Source organism: Canis aureus, chromosome 9 (genome assembly GCF_053574225.1).
Source record: "Canis aureus isolate CA01 chromosome 9, VMU_Caureus_v.1.0, whole genome shotgun sequence".
Taxonomy (NCBI): Eukaryota; Metazoa; Chordata; class Mammalia; order Carnivora; family Canidae; genus Canis; species Canis aureus.
Window position 1 is genome coordinate 51,287,684 of NC_135619.1, and position 21,322 is coordinate 51,309,005.

The 21,322-nt window shown below is 38.1% G+C and overlaps 1 protein-coding gene across 3 annotated transcripts in view; it reads left to right on the forward strand.

Moving 5' to 3' along the window:
* Positions 1 to 13,986, forward strand: part of YLPM1 (YLP motif containing 1) — a 78,221-nt gene extending 64,235 nt beyond the window's left edge. For 2 of the 3 annotated variants that reach the window (XM_077910000.1, XM_077910001.1), the window contains exons 19-21: positions 567 to 697; positions 13,061 to 13,244; positions 13,569 to 13,986. In XM_077910000.1, the coding sequence (XP_077766126.1) occupies positions 567 to 697; positions 13,061 to 13,207 (278 nt within the window). In that variant the 3' untranslated portion in view covers positions 13,208 to 13,244; positions 13,569 to 13,986. Of the gene's footprint in view, positions 1 to 566; positions 698 to 13,060; positions 13,245 to 13,568 lie in introns of those variants that run through there. The other variant, XR_013386519.1, reaches the window with a different exon arrangement.
* The last annotated feature ends 7,336 nt before the right edge of the window (positions 13,987 to 21,322 follow it).

The window sequence follows — 21,322 nt, forward strand, 5'->3', positions numbered from 1 at the left end:
GATTTGTATGGTTTACTCAGAAACCTTAACTTATGGCGAATCCTCACACAGTGGTCAAAATCCCAAGGAACTGTTAATGTAAAACCTTTTTAAATATTAGCTTGGTTCATTAAGTTGTTGGTACTGCCTACCTTTCATATGACACAGTATCACACATGATTGCAAATCAAATGGGTGATGTTAATATTGTGTTAAAGAAAAAGAGTGGAAGAAGTAGTTTTTAGAAAAACCCGTCTTCGCATTTTCCTTCAGAACATGAGAGCTGAAGTGTGATTTGGGGGTGGGAGGCCAGGAGACAAGTGACTTTTCTTGCTCTGCCTGTATTTGTGCCTTAAACCAACATCGTAATGTAATGCCTGCCAGTATGAACACCAAATAAACAATGGAAATTGCACAGAACTTGATACTATCTCAACCAAGAAGATAGTTTCGATCTGCAAGTGATGCTGCTCTCAAAAATGTGGATGTCCCCTCTGACAGTGTTCCAGACTTCTTTTCCTTTGTTTGTGTGTTGTGTGCAAACTCACACTCTTCCTTAATGCTGCGGCTCTGTGTTTGTCCCTCAGACAAGTTGGATGGCTTGAGAACTGGTACTAAAAGGAAACGTGACTGGGAGGCAATTGCCAGCAGAATGGAAGATTACCTACAGCTCCCTGATGATTATGACACTCGTGCCTCTGAACCTGGGAAGAAGAGGGTAAGAGACTTTGTCAGTAATTGCCAGTAGATAAAGGGCTTCTTTAGCCATCTGGTTTTAGAAAGTTATAGGCAGATAAGAACATGAATGGTATTTTTAGAGTGATTTAGTTTATACTGTATCATATTACAAATCAAAAAAGGAGTCAGACCATATAAATTATCAGATTAAAATGTATAGATAATTTAAAAAATGGAGAACAGAATCTCATGGCTAGGGAATCCCTGGGTGGCTCAGCGGTTTAGCGCCTGCCTTCCGCGCAGGGCATGATCCTGGAGACCCAGGATCAAGTCCCACATCAGGCTCCCTGCATGGAGCCTGCTTCTCCCTCTGCCTGTGTCTCTGCTTCTCTCTCTCTCTGTCTCTCATGAATAAATAAATAAAATCTTTAAAAAAAAAAAAAAAAAGAATATCATGGCTAGCATGCTGTCAACCTGAACGGAGTTTTAAGTTGCCACTTGTACTGTTTCGTCATGGGGCAGAATAGCCAGGTGCAAAGTAGAGTATTGAAGAGAATCTATGGAATGTCTTTTTTTTTTTTTTTTTTTTTAAGATGTATTTATTTATGTGAGAGAGAGAGTAAGCACAGGGCAGGAGGAGGGGCAAAGAGAGATCTCAAGCAGACTCCCTGCTGAGCACAGAGCCCGACTCAGGGCTCAATCTCACTACCCTGAGATCATAACATGAGCCGAAATCAAGAGTGGGACACTTAACTGACTGAGCCACCCAGGTGCCCCAGGAATCTGTGGGACTTTTTAGTGGATTAGATTTAGAGGGTCCAGGAGTGGATGGAATGAATCAAAAATGAATCTTCAGGGTTTTGGCCATAAGCACTCCACATGTGTGGTGCCATTTACTGACTCAGAAAAAATTGGAGGAGTCTAGTTTGAGACTAAACAATGAGAAGGTCAGTGAGGGACCATTTACATTAGAAATGATACTAAGACGCAAGACTCCAAAATTTAGAAATTCAGGTAGAGGTAAATGTTTCAAGAAGTAAAGAGTAGTCAATTGTTAAATGATACAGAGAATGCAAGTAAATTGGGAGCAGAGAAATGGCTATTAGATTAGATTTGGCAACTTGGAGATCATTGGTGATTGATCAATAATCAGTTGAGTTTTAGAGTTGAAGGGCACAAGCCAGTTGGGAGCAAACAAAGTAATAAGAAATGAAATATAGAACAGCAGATGGAGACAACTTTTTGATGAAGTTTTGCTGTGAAAAGGAACAGAGAAATATAACCAGAACGTTGTATAGCCCTTCCACATAGACATCAAAATCAGGAAAAGTGATCTTTGTGTATCCTTTAAAACAAGATAATGAAGCAAAAAAAAAAAAAGGGTCATATTATATATGATCTGGATAAGCCTTTTCTAGCTAATTTGTCTTGGTCTTTCTGTATAAGTATATACAGACGTACAGTCTTTTTAAATAACTGCCTAATATGCCATTGGTTGTACAGTTATTTATCTAGTCCCTTACTGGTGAATACTTAGGCTGTCTTCTCTGCGTTATTAATATAAATACTAGGGCGAAAGTCATGGTGCATATGTTCTTGGCATCATTTTGAAAGCATATCCCTTGGTTAAATAGTTAACATAAAAGCTGCAATCTTATAGAATATGATTTATCATTTTGACAAATACTGTGAGCTTTTTACCCAAAAGGTTACAGCTGTTTATACAGCCACATGTAACTAAATGCCTGTTTTTCCACACTTGCACTAAAGGTGCTATTACCAAACTTTTAACCTTTTGACAATCTGGTAAAACAAAAATGGTATCTCAGTTTGCATTTCCTTAATTAAGATGAGGCTCTGTATCATTTATCTTTACACATCATTTCCTTATTATGAGTTTCTTCAGTACTTTTAATATTAAGAGTATTTATTGTAAGAGGGTAAAATTGCCAGTAACACTTCATTACATTGGATAACATTATGAAGAATCCCAGTTTTCAAAGCTCTTTTAAATACTTCACATAGTCCCTAGACCCACCCTTGTCCATGTAGCTTGAGAGGAGGGCAAAGGGAGATTAGGGGCCTTCTAGATTAGTGCCTAGCTCCACTCAGATACTACTTGTGTCGATTCTTCCTATTCCAGTTTTAAGGTTGGGGCAATAAAAAATAGAAATAGCTCTTCCTAGGGAATAATAATTTGGTGTAGTTCAGTAACAACGAATAATCTCAAATGAAAAACATTTTCTCTGGTTTATTTTTAGTTGAATACCTATTAATCTACAGAGTATGTGATCCCTTGTAATTTACTTTGTAAGCTGGGTAGACAAAAATTAAGCTGTGTACATCGTAGTTCTTTTTTAAGTTTTTATTTTAATTACAGTTAGTTAACATACAGTGTTATATTAGTTTTAGGTGTCCAATATAGTGATTCAGTACTTCATACACCAGGTGCTCATCATGAGAAGTGCACTCCTTAATCCTCCCCGTTGCCTATTTCTCCCATCCTGTTCCCCCACCTCCCCTCTGGTGACCATCACTTTGTCCTTAATACTTAAGAATCTGTTTCTTGGGCAGCCTGGGTGGCTCAGCGGTTTAGCACTGCCTTCAGCCCAGGGCATGATCCTGGAGACCCGGGATCAAGTCACTGCATGGAGCCTGCTTCTCCCTCTGCCTGTGTCTCTGCCTCTCTCTCTCTCTCTCTCTCTCTGTCTCTCATGAATAAATAAATAAAATCTTTTTTAAAAAAAAGAATCTTTTTTTTTAAGATTTTATTTATTTATTTATTTGAGAAAGAGAGAGCATGAGCAGGGGGAGGGGCAGAAGAGGAGGGAGAAAATCTCAAGCAGACTCTGCTAAGCGCAGAGCCCGACACAGAGCTCGATCTCAAGACCCATGAGATCATGATCTGAGCCAAAACCAAGAGTCATGTATCCAACTGACTGAGCCACCCAGGCACTCTAAGAGTCTATTTCTTGATTTGTCTCTTTTTTTCCCTTTTAATCATTTGTTTCTTCAATTCCACATATGAATAAAAGTATATGATATTTGTCTTTCTCCAACTGACTTACTTCACATTTTATATAATACACACATATACACATTTACGTACATACACTCCCACATCTTTATCCACTCAACGATTAAGTGTCCACTTAATCGTTGGACACTTAGGCTGCTTCCATAATCTGATTATTATAAATAATGCTGTTATAAATATAGGAGTGCTTGTATCCCTTTGAATTAGTATTTTTGTGTTCTCTGGGTAATTACCCAGTAGTGTGACTGCTGGATTGTAGGGTAGTTCTATTTTTAACTTTTTTGAGGAACCACCATACTGTTTTTCACAGTGGTTGCACCAGTTTGCATGCCCACCAACACTGTACGAGTGTTCCTTTTACTCCAGCTCCTTGCCAACACCTGCTGTTTCTTGTGCTGTTGATTTTAGCCATTCTGACAGGTATGAGGTGATATCTAATTATAGTTTTGATTTGCATTTCCCTGATGATAAGTGATGATGAGCATCTTTTCATGTGTCTTTTAGCCATCTCTACATCTTTGGAGAAATGTCTGTTCGTAAGTTCTGCCCATGTTTTAATTGGATTATTTGTTTTTTGGGCGTTGAGTTTTATAAATTCTTTATATATTTTGGATATTAACCCTTTACTGGATATGTCACTTGCAAATATCTTCTCCCATTTCATAGGTTGTCTTTTAGTTTTGTTGATTGTTTCCTTTGCTGTGCAGAAACTTTTTATTTTAGTGTAATTCCAATAGTTTATTTTTGCTTCTGTTTCCCTTGCCTCAGTAAACATAGCAAGAGGTTGCTACAGCCTATGTCATAGAAGTTAGTACCTGTGTTTTCCTCTAGGATTTTTATGGTTTCAGGTCTCACATTTAGATCTTTTTTTTTTTTTAAGATTTTATTTATTTATTTATCCATGAGAGACACAAGGAGAGGTGGAGACATAGGGAGAGGGAGAAGCAGGATGCCTGCAAAAGCAGGCTCCCTGCAGGGAGCCTGATGTGTGGGACTCTATCCCAGGACCCTGGGATCTTGCCCTGAGGTGAAGGCAGATACTCAACCGCTGAGCCACCCAAGTGTCCCTCACATTTAGATCTTTAACCCATTTTGAATTTATTTTTGTTTATGAAACATGATTTAGTTTCTTTTACTGCTGTCCATTTTTCCCAACACCATTTGTTGAAGAGACTGTCTTTTTCCCCTTAGATATTCTTTCCTACTTTGTCGAAGATTAATTGACCATATAATTGTGGGTTCATTTCTGGGTTTTCTATTCTGTCCCATTGATCTGTGTGTTTATTTTTGTGTTAGTACTGTAGTGTTTTGATTACTGCAGCTTTAATGTAACTTGAAGTCTGGAATTATGATGCCTCCAGCTTTGCTTTGCCTTTTCAGGATTGCTTTGGCTATTTGGGATCTTTTGTGGTTCCATACAAATTTTAGAATGTTGTTCTAATTCTGTGAAAAATTCTGTTGACATTTTGATAGAGATTGCATTAAATGTATAGATTGGGTAGTATAGACATTTTAACAAGATCTGTTCTTTCAACCCATGAGAATGGAATGTTTTCCCATTTCTTTTTGTCATCTTCAGTTTCTTTTACCAGTTACAGTTTTCAGAGTACAAGTCTTTTACTTCTTTGGTTAGGTTTATTCCTAGGTATCATCATTTTGGGTGCAGTTGTAAATGGAATTGCTTTCTTAATTTATTTTTCCGCAGCTTCATTTTTGGTGTATAGAAATGTAACAGATTTCTGCACATTGATTTTGTATCCTGTGACTTTACTAAAATCGTTTAGCAGGTTTTTTTGGTGGAGTCTTTCAGGTTTTCTTTATGTAGTATCATGTTGTCTGCAAAAAGAGAAAGTTTTACTGCTTGCTTACTGATTTAGATGCTCTTTATTTATTTTTGTTGTCTGATTGCTGTGGCTAGGACTTCAATATTATGTTGAATAAAAGTGAGAGTGAATACCCTTGTCTTGTTTCTGACCTTAGGAAAAAAAAGCTCTCCATTTTTTCCCATTAAGGATGATACTGGCTGTGGGTTTTTCATATATAGCCTTTATTATGTTGAGGTATGTTACCTCTAAAGCTACTTTGTTGAAGGTTGTTTTCATAAATGGGTGTTGTACTTTGTGAAATGCTTTTTCAGCACCTATTGAAATGATCATATGTATCTTATCCTTTTTCTTATTGATGTGACATTGATTGATTTTCAAATACTGAACCAACCCTGGCAACCCAGGTATAAATCCCACTTGATCATGGTGAATGATTTTTTTAATGTGTTGTTAGATTCAGTTTGCTAGTATTTTATTGAGAATTTTTGCATCTGTGTTCATCAGGAATCTTGGCCTGTAGTTCTCCTTTTTATTTATTTATTTATTTAGTTCTCCTTTTTAGTGGTGTCTTTCTCTAGTTTTGTTATCAGAATAATGCTGCCTCATAGGATGAATTTGTAAGTTTTCTTTTTCTATTTTTTAGAATAGTTCGAAAATAGCTACTAACTATTGTTTAAATAGTTTGGTAGAATCCATCTATTAAGCTATCTGGTCATGGACTTTTGTTCATTGGAAGCTTTTTGATTACTGATTCCATTTCTTTGGAATTATCCGTCTGTTCAAATTTTCTACTTCTTCCTGTTTCAGTTTTGGTAGTTTATATTATCTAAGAATTTATCCACTTCTTCTAGGTTGTCTAATTTGTTGGCATATAGTTTTTCATAATATTCGCTTGAAATTGTATTTCTGTGGTGTTGGTTGTTATTTCTCCTCTCTCGTTTGTGATTTTATTTATTTGAATCCATTCTTGTTTTTTCTTGGTAAGTCTGGTTAGAGTTTTATCAATTTTATTGATATTGATATTGAACCAGCTCCTGGTTTCATTGGTCTTGTTCTATTGTTTTTTTAGTTTCTATATCATTTATTTCTACTCTAATCTTTATTATTTCCTTTCTTCTTCTAGCTTTAGATTTTTTTTGTTGTTGTTGTTTTTGTTTTTTTCCTAGCTCCTTTAGGTGTCAGGTTAGGGGGTTTTTTTGAGATTTTTCTTGTTTCTTCAAGTAGGCCTGTATTGCTATATACTTCCTTCTTAGAACCATTTTTTGCTGTATCCCAGAGGTTTTGGACTGTTATATTTTCATTTTCATTTGTTTCCCTGTACATTTTAAATTTTTTTCTTTTATTTTCTGGTTGACCCATTCATTGTTTAGTAGCATGTTATTTAACTTCCATATATTTGTGCTCTTTCCAGATTTTTTTCTTGTGGTTGACTTTTAGTTTCATAGCATTGTGGTCAAAAAAGGTGCATGGTAGGGACACCTGGGTGGTTCAGTGGTTGAGGATCTGCCTCCAGCTCAGGACATCCCAGGAGTTCTGAGATCGAGTCCCACGTTGGGCTCCTGCATGGAGCCTGCTTCTCCTCCCTCTGCCTTTGTCTCTGCCTCTCTCTGTGTCTCTCATGAATAAATAAATAAAAATCTTTTTAAAAAATGCATGGTATAACTTTGATCTTGAATTTGTTGAGGCTTGTTTTGTGGACTAAATATGTGATCTCTTCTGATCTTTAGGTTTGTCATTAACTGTTTTTTTGTATTTAGATGCTCCCCTTTTGGGAGCATAAATATTTACAGTTGTTATATCTTCTTGTTGGATTGTCCCCTTATTATTATATTATGTCCTTCTTTGTCTCTTTTTACTGTCTTTGTTTCAAAGTCTGTTTTGTCCATTTTAAGTCTTGCTACTCTGGCTTTCTTTTGACATCCATTTGTGTGATAGATATTTCTCCATCCCCCACTTTCAATCTGCAGGTGTCTTTAGGTCTAAATTGAGTGTCTTGTAGGCAGCATATAGATGGGTCTCATTTTTTCTTTTCTTTTTTTAAATATTTTATATATTTATTCATGAGAGACACACACAGAGGGAGAGAGAGAGAGAGAGAGAGAGAGAGAGAGGCAAAGACACAGGCAGAGGGAGAAGCAGGCTCCATTCAGGAAGCCCAACGTGGGATTTGATCCCAGGTCTCCAGGACCACAGCCTGGGCCAAAGGCAGCACTAAACCACTGAGCTACCTGGGCTGCCCCATCATTTTTTCTATCCATTCCATCACCATATGTTTTTTGATTGGAGCATTGAGTACATTTACATTCAGAGTAATTATTGATAAATGTTTATTTACTGTTTGTTTTGCGGTTGTTTCTGGAGTTTTTTGTTTTTTGTTTTTTTTTAATTTTTATTTATTTATGATAGTCACACAGAGAGAAAGAGAGGCAGAGACACAGGCAGAGGGAGAAGCAGGCTCCATGCACCGGGAGCCTGATGTGGGATTCGATCCCGGGTCTCCAGGATCGCGCCCTGGGCCAAAGGCAGGCGCCAAACCGCTGCGCCACCCAGGGATCCCTGTTTCTGGAGATTTTTTTCTCTGATCCTTTCTTGTCTTTCTCTCTTCCATGATTTGCTAAAATTCTTTAGTGATACAGTTGACTTCTTCCTCTTCATTCTTTGCATATTTATTGATAGTTTTGATATGTAGTTACCATTAGGTTTATTTATAACCTCTTCTGCATGTGGTTTATATTAAATTGATGGTCATTTAAGTTTGAACCCATTTTTTTCCTCTTCTCCCCACATTTTAAATATATGTTGTCTTATTTTACATCCTTTTGTGAGTTCCTTGACTGATTTTTTTTATAGAAGTACTCATTTTTATTGCTTTCATGCTTCTACCTTTATACTGTCACTTTTGGTCTCTCCTTTACACTCAGAATCCCCTTTAATATTTCTTGCAGGGCTAGTATAATGATAATGAATTCCCTTGTTTTTGTTTGTTTGGAAAACTCTTTGTCCTTTTTTTCCCTGAATGATAGCCTTGCTGGATAGTGTATTCTTGACTGCAGAGTTTTCCCATGTAGTGCTACCTTCAGGCTTGGAAAGTTTCTGCTGAAAAATCTTCTGCTGGCCTTCTGAGTTTTCCCTTGTAAGTTACTGCCTTCTTTTGTCTTGCTCCTTTTAAGACTTTTTCTTTATTACTATATTTTGCCAATTTAATTACAACATGTCTTGGTGTGGATCTGCTTTTGTTGATTTTGATGGGAGTTCTTTGTGCTTCCTGGATCTGGATATCTGTTTCCTCCCCTAGGTTAGGGAAGTTTTCAGCTGCTACTCTTCAAATAAATTATCTCTCTTCTTCTGGGACTCCTATAATAAGAATGTCATTACATTTGATAGAGTCACTGAGTTCCCTAAGGCTATGCTTATTTTGCTTAATTCTTTTTTCTCTTTTGTTCAGTCTGATTACTTTCCATTACTCTGTCTCCTTAGGTCACTAATTTATTCTGCTTCTTCCATCCTGCTGTTCATTCCCTCAAGCATATTTCTCATTTCATTTATTGTACCCTTTCTCTCTGCTGTTTTATTCCTTCTCTCTGTTAACGTCTCACTGATATCCTCTATTTTCTCAAGTCCAGTTAGTATCCTTATGATCATTGCTTTAAATTCTTTATCAGGCATGTTACTTATATCTGTTTTGCTTAGATCTCTTCTGGCCATGTTCTTGTTCTTTCATTTGGAATAAATTTCTCTGACTTCTCATTTTGTCTGAGTCTCTGCCTCTTTCTCTGTGTTAGGAAAGTTGGCTACATCTCTCATTCTTGAGGGTAATGACTTTATGAAAAAAAGGTCCTGTAGTGCCCTGCCATATGGTATCCCCTGTTCCCCAGGGCCTCATGCTTCTGAAAGTGTGACCAGTGAATGCTCTGTAGGCTTTGCTCTTTTGTTCTGGCCATTTTATCCTTCAGGCCAGCTATCTGCAGAGGCTCTTTGCCAGTTGTGGGCAGTGTTTGGTCCCTGGCCTGAATGTGGTGCGTTTTAAATAGATGTGCTCTGGTCTGATTGTGAAATGAGACCTCTTGCCACCACTGCCAGAACTGAGGCTCCATAAAACTCCCACATCGGGAGATGCAACGTGAGCAAGTGTTTGCTTCAGTCTTCTGAGAGAGGAGTCCTGCCTTACTGAGGCTAAGGCAAGTATGAGTGGGAGAGGCAGTTCCGCAAGAGCACAGGGGGCAGGTCTTGGTTTAGGCAAGTTAGGTCGTTAGTGTTGGTGCTGCACTGGTTCCCACAGGTAGTCCTGTGGTTATGCTGAGGGGTAGGTGAGGGAAGTGGCATTGGCCAGGTCCTTTGTTCCTAGAGGGGTCTCTTTCTGTGAATGCTGTCCCTCTGGGATGTGCTCCAAGATGAGCAAATAACTTCCCTACTGTATGCCACAGGCATTCTTCAGATTGCTGTTTCTATATTTGCCTGTCTTCTCTCCAAGAGCAGGGCAATTCTCTTACGTCTCTCCCAGCCAACCTGCTGACCTTTAAAACTCCATGCTGAAGGGACAATAAGGGAATGGAGGGAAACTGAATGGGGAAAAATTAGAGAGGAAGACCAACCATAAGAGACTCCTAACTCTGGGAAACAAAGGGCAGAAGGGGAGGAAAGTGGGGGGATGGGGTAACTGGGTGGCAGGCACTTGATGGGATGAGCACTATATGTTGGCAAATTGAATTTAAATTTAAAAAGAAAGACAGATGGCCTTTTCTAATGCGCCTGGGTGGGCTCAGTGGCTGAGCTGGCCTTCAGCCCAGGGTGTAATCCCAGAGTCCTGAGATCAAGTCATGCATCGGGCTCCCCTCAGGAAGTCTGCTTCTCCCTCTGCCTATGTCTTTGCCTCTCTCTCTCTGTCTCTCATGAATAAATAAATAAAATCTTTTAAAAATAAATAAATAAAATAATTTCAACATAAAACTGTATTTGTGCTGAAACATATTGCTTATTTAAAACATAATTACATATTTTTCTTCTAATCCTATGTTCTTTATTTTATCTGAGTTTAAAGACTTAATTTAAGCTGCAGACTTAAAAGTTAGCTCTTAGTTTATTCAAAGTGAAATTGACCAGTGTGTTTAACTCTGTGCCAAGGACGTGCTGTTTTTTTCTTCAGTGACCACAGTCTGTCCATTTCTCCATCCTTCATCCTCCTTAACCATAATCATCTTTTGCTAAAGTGTGTCCCCTTGATCCCAAGGGAAATTGAGAGAGTAGATGAATCTATCAAAATAAATACAATCAGCATAAATACATAGCAGAAAGACCAGAGATCTCTGTATACAAAAGCTCACATTATTTAGGCTTTTTTTTTTTTTTTCTAAAGTCCATGAAGGAAATTTAGGTTTTCTACACACTAAAAATCTACTTTAAAAAGAGTTGGGGGGATCCCTGGGTGGCGCAGCGGTTTGGCGCCTGCCTTTGGCCCAGGATGCGATCCTGAAGACCCAGGATCGAATCCCACGTCGGGCTCCCGGTGCATGGAGCCTGCTTCTCCCTCTGCCTATGTCTCTGCCTCTCTCTCTTTCTTTCTCTGTGACTATCATAAATAAAAAAAAAATAAAATAAAATAAAATAAATAAAAAAATAAAAAGAGTTGGGTATGGGATACCTAAGTGGCTCAGTGGTTGAGCATCCACCTTTAACTCAGGTCATGATTCCGAGGTTCCCACAAGGAGCCTGCTTCTTCCTCTGCCTATGTCTCTGCCTCTCTTTCTGTATCATGAATAAATAAATAAAATCTTAAAAAAATAAAAAGAATTGGGTGTTATCAATTTTTCCCCACTGCCATTACTATGTATCTTCTCTTTGGTCAAGTGGTTGCTATTTGGAGAAGCCTAGTCATTTCATTACCAGTCCTGTAAATGGTAATAGGAAAGGTCAGTGTACCTCTAAGAGCAGTAATGCATTTCTATGTCTGGTGTGAACAGCATGGAGTATGCATGCTCTCGTTTTCTTTCCTTGCAACAGATAATAAATCACAAGCTAAATTTATATACAGTCTTGGGGGCTTCTGGGTGACACGGTCAGTTAAGCATCCAACTCTTGGTTTCAGCTCAGGTTGTGATGTCAGGGTCGTGAGATCAAGCCCCCCATGTCAGGCTCCATGCTTGGTGTGGAGTCAGCTTGAAATTCTCTCTCCCTTTCCTGCCCCTCCCACTTGTACACTCTCACTCTCTTTGTCTCTCTCAACTAAACAATCTTTTTAAAAAATACAGTTTCTACAGACTTTGGTGCTGTGTCCCCAGTTTCATAGTTTCTCCTTAAGTATTTCAGCTTTTGCAGAATTTGATTTATCTGCTTGTTTTTTAATTGTTAATATAAGAATCTATACTTGATATATTATTAAAATTCAAAATGTATCTGCTTACGTTTTTAAACTATCAGAATACCTGCCAATGGGAAATATCCAGTTTATGTATTTGTAGTTTAAATCTTTCTGTAAATGGGGATCCCTGGGTGGCGCAGCGGTTTGGCGCCTGCCTTTGGCCCAGGGCGTGATCCTGGAGACCCGGGATCAAATCCCACATCGGGCTCCCGGTGCATGGAGCCTGCTTCTCCCTCTGCCTGTGTCTCTGCCTCTCTCTCTCTCTCTCTGTATCTGTCATAAATAAATAAAATATTTAAAAAAAATAAATCTTTCTGTAAATGATAGCAGTTGAGTCCATCTCTTTATCTTATGAATGAAAATAGTAATACCTGCTTCCTATTTTCTAAGAAAGTCTGTTAATCTAGGGTATTTATAGTCTGTTAGGGAAGATAAGTCTGTAATAGATCATAGCAATATAGTGTAAAAGTTCAAAAGTAAACCTCAAGATCTAGAAGTAGCTCTAAAGAAGCAATGATTAATTAATTATTTGGCAAAGACAAGAAAGATAAAGCAAGGGTTGATGACTAAACTCATGGCAGGTGGACAAGGTTAGGGCAAAGACATTTCAGGAAGGAGACTAGTATATGCCAGGTTACAGAGATGGGAAATGGTCCAATGTGCTCTGAGAGCTAGAAATAATTTTGTACTGCTTATATAAAAGGCTGTAGTCACTGCCCAGAAATGCCACTGGAGAGCAGACAGGCCAGATCCAAAGGGAGCTGTGTGCTTGGATTTTATTCTTTAGGCGAGGGAAGGATTTAAAGCAGGTGATAGTCACAACTGTCTGTATTTGGGGATCACTGGCAGAATGGATCGGAGGGAGTGAGCATGTAAAAGGTAGGAAGACTAGGCAAAAGGAAAAATAAGATCAGTAAACCAGAAAGGAGGGACAGAAGAGATGGGGGACTGAGCTGAGAGCTGAGAGCTGAACTGTTCAGGAGTTGGAAGGGTTTAGGACTTGGTGACTGGCTAGAGAATTTTCTTTCTGGAACTTAAGATACATGGCTTTCTCCACTTCTCTGCAGTTAATTCCTAATGTTTTTATCTCTTTGTTTTAAATATCCCTTAGACTACCAAGAGAATGAAGAGCTCTTTATGTATTTATTTTTCCTAAAGCCCAGCCTAATGCTGTGTTCTTTTTAGGTGAGATGGGCAGACCTGGAAGAAAAGAAGGATGCAGATAGGAAAAGGGCCATAGGTTTTGTGGTCGGACAGACTGATTGGGAGAAGATCACAGATGAAAGTGGTCACCTGGCTGAAAAAGCCCTCAATCGAACCAAATATATATGAGACTTCGTTTTTGAGCGGAGTCATTAATTCCTCTAAGGTAAGTTTGCACAGTCACGTAAATAGCCTACTGTGTGGTTGTTTTGAAGGGTTTGAGATAAAGGAGACAGCATGCTTTACTAAAAAGGCTTCTCTTCTTGTATTTTCTGGTTCTTAGAAGAGTAAGTATGTGCTAGTTGTCAGTATATACAATGAGGGTGTTGGAAAAGGGAGCAGTTTTCTGCAACCTGGCTCACTTTATACAAGACTTGAGAAAAGCTTGGATTCTTTCGATTTGAGAAGGAGTAGAATGATGAGATACTAAAGTCTATTGAACTTTCTGCCTGCTGTTTCGTGGCTTGACAGCCTTTTCTTTTCCTTTCAGGTGGTTCGCTTTGAGGTGATTCTGAAGCCACAGCCTCATGGAGCTTCGTTGTGTGTCACCTTGCCTTCCACGTTTCAGTTTTTGTTTTGTTTCTACCACTTTAGTTTTTTAAAGTTCTCCAGTGTCCCCAAGAGGTATTAGAATCTTGCTGTACCCAAGCAAGACATTAATTTTTCTTTTTAACTATTTTGGGGAGGGAGGGAGTGATAGCTTAACTGCTGAAACCATGTGGGGGTCTGCTGGAGGATTCCAACAGAAAATATTTCCTCCACTGTACAATGTCACAGACTATCTCTATCATCATTGCTTTGTGGCTGTTTTTGTTTTTTACTGTATGTAACTGGTAGCTGATTGTACTAGGATTAAAAACAATAAACTTTCATGATAAAGCCGATGAGTATTCATGGGCTATACAGCATGGGCCCCTTTCTCTTGTTTTCTTAATTTTATTTTTTATTACTTTTTTAATATGATGTGTTCTAATTACATGCTAGCCGAACATCCCAAAGCCTTTTTCCCATTGAATATTATGTAGCTCAGTGATTCCATAGCACATATTGTAAACACAAGGAAGGTGCACTGATCTTTGTTTGAGAGCTGATTTCATTCTCTGTCTTTGCAGCATGAAGACTAGTATAGACAATTGCAAATATTCATCAGTTCTCTGGAGCACATCAGTTCTGTAGCATGGTGTTTTATTGTCTTATTTTTTTGATCCTCTTGCTGTTCCTCCCTCTTTTCACTTTCTCCTTTCATGCTATGTTATAATTTGATTTTTCCCTCATCTGGCTTTGATTCCTGGTGGGCAGAACTGATGTACTCCATAGAACTCAGGAGCTTGTTGCCTTATTGCTAAACTTGAATCATTGATGTTTTCATCAAGATGACAGGGAAGGATGAGTACGGAGATGTGCAGCCTTCTGGCAGGCACCCTCTAAGCCTGTCAGGTTTTCAGGTTCTTGCCAGATTGCTCATTACTGGAAAGCATGGCCTTCTGCACAGATTTTCTTCTCTTGTGGATAGTACCAGGTGGAACCTAGAAATGCACAGAGCTAAAACCCAAATACTCCAATTTAAAAGCAAAAAAAACACTTTCCCCTTTTCCAATCTGCAAAGAAAAAAACATTTTGTAGCATGAGAGAAGACAGAAAGGAGCCTTCTTCCTCAAACACCATTTCCACTTTGTAATCCAACTCAGCAATTTGTAAATATGTTCATAAAAGGCTTAACTATTTTGAAATATACACTTTTGGGCTACAGACAAAAACCTTTTAATTTTATGACCTACATTAAATATTGTGTAACCAGAAATGATATTTATTAGCACTCAAATTGTATTGCTTTGGGTTCAAGAATGTGAAATTATAGTACTGAAGATGAATTTAATGGGAATCCTGACAACTTTCTGTTCTTCTGTCTTCCCTGAAGTTCTGAATGTTTATATGTAAGAGGCTTTAAGATCATTAACAAGTCAATACTGAATGTATAATTTGCCACATTGGATGACTTCCACTGTTTGTAGTATTTAACAAGCTACTTTGGTTGCTTCTTGGCCGACAGTACACTTCTATGTACCCATCTTTCTCAGCCACCTTTATGAGTGAAGGTACATCACAGGATAACCAATAGAATTCTTGTTTGTACAGAGACGCACGTGAATCTACCAAATGTCTGTTCTTATCAAAAACAGTATTTCCAGAGTGTGTTCTCTAGTTCAGAAGACAATGGAAGCATATATGCTCTCATAAAGGATGTTTTACTTTAGTTTTCTTAACCTTTTTATGTTCTAACAGTATTCAGAATGCCAGTGAAATAAGTGGTAATCACTTTAAACCCACCATATTTTTGCCTTGCAGCCATGCCTTTGTGTCTCTGATCTTATACCAAAGGGGATAGGGAAGAGAACAGAGTCAGAAATGGCCTCTGCTGGTTTTCAGAATATACAGAATAACATGACCTTAGGAGATGGACATAGAATGTTGGCTGCTTTAGGAACTTGGCCCAACAACCTCAATGAAAGAGAATAATGAAAAAAAAAAGATTAGGCCCCAAAAATAAAATAATAGAGACTGTCAGTTAGTATTCAACTTTACTAATCTAATGAGACTGGTAAAAAATTCTTGAATTTGCATTCTCACTAGATGCAGAATAGAATTAGAAAGCCCAAGAATATCTTGGAGAAATTTGGTGTGAGTAAAAAATGCCTTGATAACATAGATACTTTAAATTTATTGAGATATCCTTGGAATACAGAAAACCAAACTTGGGTTCCATTTATTTGCTAGCATTTTACTGTTGTTTTATTAACATTGTTTTCTTTATCATCTCAAAAAACTGCTTGGTATGTGTTTTACGTTTTTTATTATAATCGTATGAAGTTGATTTAAAATCCTGTGTTGTGTCTTGATACAAAAATAATCTGATGTTGGGGAAAGTTCTTGGTATCTTTAATGTTTCAGATCTCTTAAACTAAATGAAAACTCTCACTTTGGTGATTCAGCTCTGCTTGATGAGATGCAGAAATTTTTTCTATTTAGAAATCATTTATTTAGGGTTAAGTTGGCATATTCAGAACACATTGTGATTGATTACAGGGATCAAAAGCCATCAGTTATACACAGTAATCTGTTTGTTGACACGATTCACATAATTTTCAAGAAGTTATACTTGATTTTGATATCAATGATTAATTCAGAAGTTTACTGACAGACAAAAATCTTAAATTTTCTGGTTGGATTTCTTTCCTTTGTGAAAGAATTCTGGTTGTTGTTTGGGCAAACCACGTATAAAATTCTGAATTGGATTGACTAAAATTTCAACCTAGGTTTTCATACTTTGGAGGTGCCTCAGCTTTTATGTTAAGTATTTTATCCTGCTGACTGTGCAAGTTGCAGGTATTTTAAAGGTAATGTTGGTATCTAGAGCCTGGCATACTGTTAGGACTGTAAAAGCAACAAGTCGTCGGCTACAAAGAGACTGTATGGCTATTTTAAATACAGTTTAGAGCTACCAAAACAGAGATGAATTTTACTGGTACAAGTTCAAGTTCCTCTCTCAGAAGTTATGTGACCTTAAGCAAATCATTTAACTTATCTGGGCTTCCATTTCCTCATCTATAAAGTGAACATAACAAAACTTACCTAGCTAGCACAGGTTGCTGGGAGGAGTGAATTGAGAGGATGTTTGTAAGCTGCTTGGCCCAGTACTGAGCACAGAGTAAAAGGTAAAAAACTGGTGGTAGCCGTCATCATTGTCATTATTACTTTTTTATTTGTTCCTCTTTTTGCTTTTGAAATCTGAAATTTTCACTTGGCTTAAAGATAATCATCATCGTTTGTAGTCAGCTACTATAGACTGAGGTATGCCATATGAAACAGTACAGTTTGTGTGTGTGTGTGTTGGAAGAGTAATCATTGAGAAGCATTTTCAGGTAAGTGGTGAAACTAATCTTCAGAACCTGTAAGGAGCCTTAAGAGGCTTAGGCGCAAAGGCTAACTACTAAATACCCAGAGAGGATAAGTATTAACAACAGTTGCCAGACCACAGGTGTGTACAAAGGTAAAGGTACTGAATTGTGGATTTGCTTTGACTTGCATATATTCAAAAAGAAAATGGTAATTTTATGCATAAGTAATGCATGCATGTGGTATAAAATTCAGAAGGTTCAAGGGCATATGTATTAAAGTCTCCCTTCCATCTCAACGACCTCAGCCTCCCACATCCCATCTATAGAAGTGACCAGTGTTGCCTGTTAATTTTGTTTCCTTTTAGAAAAATTCTATGGATAAGCATTAAGTATTAACATTTTTGTTTTTGTGTACTCAAATGGTAGAGTGCTACACAAACCACCTTATTTTTGTTTTTTCTTTTTAATGGTCTTGGAAGTCATTCAGATTGTATACAGAACATTCTCATTCCCCCTCTTTTTCTCTCTCTTCTCCCCTTTCTAACTTCTCTTTCTTCCTCCTCCATTCTCTCTCTCTCTCCCTCCTTCCGTCCCTCCTTCCTTCCCCCCTCCTTAATTTTCCAAAGGTACCTTTGTATTTTAAGGAGCTTTACTGAAAAATTTTAAGCAACCGCTTCATTTATATTTCTGTTCTTTTCATGGCATGGAATATATATTGTGTAGGTATATTTCTATACAGTTTTATTACCATGTGTAGGTTGGTGTATCCACCCCCATCTTCCTCATACCCCCATGTCTAACCCCTGGCAATCATTAATCTGTTCTCTGTTTCTATAATTATATCATTTAAAGAATGTGATATAAATGAAATCATTTAAGATGTAAACTTTTGGGACTGGATTCTTGGCTTTTTTTTTTTTTAACTTGGCATAATTCTCTTGGCATTCATTCACGTTATGTGTATCAGTGCTTTGTTCCTTTGTATTGCTCAGTGGCATTCCATCCTTTTTTCCTTTTACAGCTGCAGAATATTGTATGTCGTTACTGTGATTTAATGTACCAGGTTTCTGTTGATGGATATCCATGCTGTCTTCTGTTCTTACAAATTTTGAATTTTATATATCATCATCACTCTGCCACTCCCTATGCTTACCTGAGTTTTAACAATGAAGGAACAGTACCAATGGCATCCTTTACATATTCTCAGGGGGATGATAGGCACTTTAGAGCCAGCATGTCACAGGGGTGAACTATTAAGAGAGATGCCGTAATGAAATGACAAAGGCAGATCTTGTTTCCTGGTAAATCTTACATAATAGGATTCTGACAAAGCAAAGAATCATGATGCATCTTAGAGGGCCAGAGACTCTGATGAGTCCCTGGTCTACACGTGAATGAATGTTAAATCCTTAGACCACCGTCCTCTGTACCTGGATATTTATGCACAATGATTGATCTGATTCCATTCTCAGGCTCCATTGCTTTCATGTTAGACCATGGTCAATGAGCATCCTCTTGAGTGAGGCGGAGCTTCTGCAGTTAATGCACAGCCGTCTGCCTGCCAGCAGGACCTTGCATTTGTGATCCTATGAGGAGCTTGTAGACAAATTTAAAATTTATTATAAAGGGAAAGACTTTGAGTCTTCTATTTAAGAAGCTTGCACTTTCTACCAAATTCTTGTTTTTGACAGTATTGATCTAGATTGCAGATCCTTCTCCTATATTTAAAGAATTAAAGTAATCTCTTCCACCATAACTTGGAATTTCTCTCATACCTATCATTTCTGATGGTGAGTTCTAATTCTTGGGTATGTCTAATGTTTGTTTCTTTTACAGCATCTAGCTAGCTTGGTGCATGGTTCATGTTATCTCTTGAGTGAATAGAGGGGATGTCTCCCATGAGCGTGGCAGTAGTCACACACTTATTCAGAGTTGGACAGGTTAAAAAAAGGAGTGAGTCAGAGGGTGGAGACTGGCAAACTGGAGAACAAGGTAGGTCCGGTTAAAGGGGAAACAACACCTGCAAAGCCACAGCAGATTGTGGCTATGTGGGGAAGTGGGTTCTTGTTGCCAGATTTTCTGGCTTTTCAAGAAAAGTGAAAAATCTGGGTTTTTATGTGTGAAATCATTGAGCACTAGGAACTTATTTTGGTTTTGATTTGATTGGTTGGGGGGCTTTTTGCAAATGCTTTGGCATGCACAGTTTGCCTGCCATTTCAGACTTGAAGGCTGCCAGTTTGAAACTCTTGATATTTAGAGAAGAGGTTGAAAAGACCTTAGGACTCATTCCTGTCAAATCCCTTCACTTTAGAGATGAAGTTTCTGAGTCTGAAAGACAAATTATTTGCTCAAAATCCCATAGTTATTTGATGGCAGAACAAGACTAAAACTTGGGTTTCCTGGTCCCCGACTTAGCACTTTTTTCTTAACTATGATACCTTCTTTCTGAGGGCCGTCATAAGTTCTAGGATGGTAAATGCTTCAGTATTGTGTGTGTTGTGTGCATGTGCACATGGGCGTGTTTTCTAAATTCTGTGGACCTAGAAGTACGTTCTGATGTAAATATATCTATTAGGAACAATATGATTCAGTTGGTTACCTCTGAAACCATCTTCCTTGCATTCCCACAGTAAAACTATATGCTTGGGATCTTATTTATTACTTGTTAGATTGCTTGATACTTTTTAATTACAGAAGCTTAAAAATTTGATGAGTATTCTTGTGTAAGAATGGAGGAGAGGAAATCATGTTTTGCAGTTTGGATAGCTCATAGAAATAATTTTGTTTTCTGTAATTTGTCATTTCTTTTTTTTTTAATATTTTATTTATTTATGACAGATACAGAGAGAGAGAGAGAGAGGCAGAGACACAGGCAGAGGGAGAAGCAGGCTTCATGCACCGGGAGCCCGATGTGGGATTCGATCCCGGGTCTCCAGGATCACGCCCTGGGCCAAAGGCAGGCGCCAAACCGCTGCGCCACCCAGGGATCCCTAATTTGTCATTTCTTATGTAATATAACTAGCCTATTTGCTCTAGCTCCAACAACAAGCATCTTAACCTACTTCACTTGGAAGTTCCCTGTTACCCATCTTATGAAGGACAAATTCATCAGCTTGGCAGTGAAATCCGTCAGTAACACAATCCCAGCTACTTTTCCAGCTTCCTCTTCCACTCTTCTTACCACGTGTACACATACCACAGGCACACTGTGTGACTTACTGTATACTCAGGTTTCCCTAAAATTTCCCATTTCCTTTAGAAATTGTATCTTAGGGCCTGGATCACATGCTACATTCTCCCTAAAGCTGTGTTTTCTCTGATCTTCCTGTTTTGCTTCTTCCTTCCAGCACAGGGTTTTGCTTGATTTGTCCTATGATCGGTCTCTCTCTCTCTCTCTCTCTCTCTCTCTCTGCCTTTGGATGTGGCTTTCATATATTTAATTTTTTTAAGTAGGATTAATATACACAGTTTCAGTTGTAATATAATGATTCAACAGTTCTATACATTACTCAGTGCTCACCACAGTAAGTGTGGTAACCATCTGTCACCAAACACAACATTATTAACATCTTATTGTAAATGAGAGTGTAAATTGGTGCAGCCACTGTGGAAAACAGTATGGAGGTTCCTCAAAAAATTAAAAGTATAATTATCAAATGACCTAGTAATTCTACTACTGGTTATTTACCAAAAGAAAATGGAAAGATATATGCACCCCTGTGTTTACTGCAGCATTATTTACAATAGCCAAGATACGGAAGCAACCCATATGTCCTTCCGTAGATCTATGATCTCCTCTTAATTTTTTTCTAGTAGAATAACACACACACACACCTGTCTTGTCTTTCTGCCCCATCCCTTCCCATTCCCAAATACAGCTCCTAGAGGGTAAAAACTTTATTTTGCTCCTCTTCCATCCTTACAACACCTAATATGCAATACCTGTTATGTATAGTTGATGCTCATTAAGCATATTTAGAATTGATGCAATGAATTTAAATATAAAGTTAACTCATATAGGTCAATATATGTGTAATTCACAAAACTCCAGTTCTTTTTTTTTTAATTTTTATTTGTTTGTTTATTTATGATAGTCACACAGAGAAAGAGAGAGAGGCAGAGACACAGGCAGAGGGAGAAGCAGGCTCCATGCACCGGGAGCCCGACGTGGGATTTGATCCCGGGTCTCCAGGATTGCGCCCTGGGCCAAAGGCAGGCGCCAAACCACTGTGCCACCCAGGGATCCCCAAAACTCCAGTTCTTGAGTTTGCTTTTTCACTGCCTATTTTCCACTTGGTGGCATTTCCATAAGTACTATATAAACCAGGTATCACAAGTTCAAATGCCT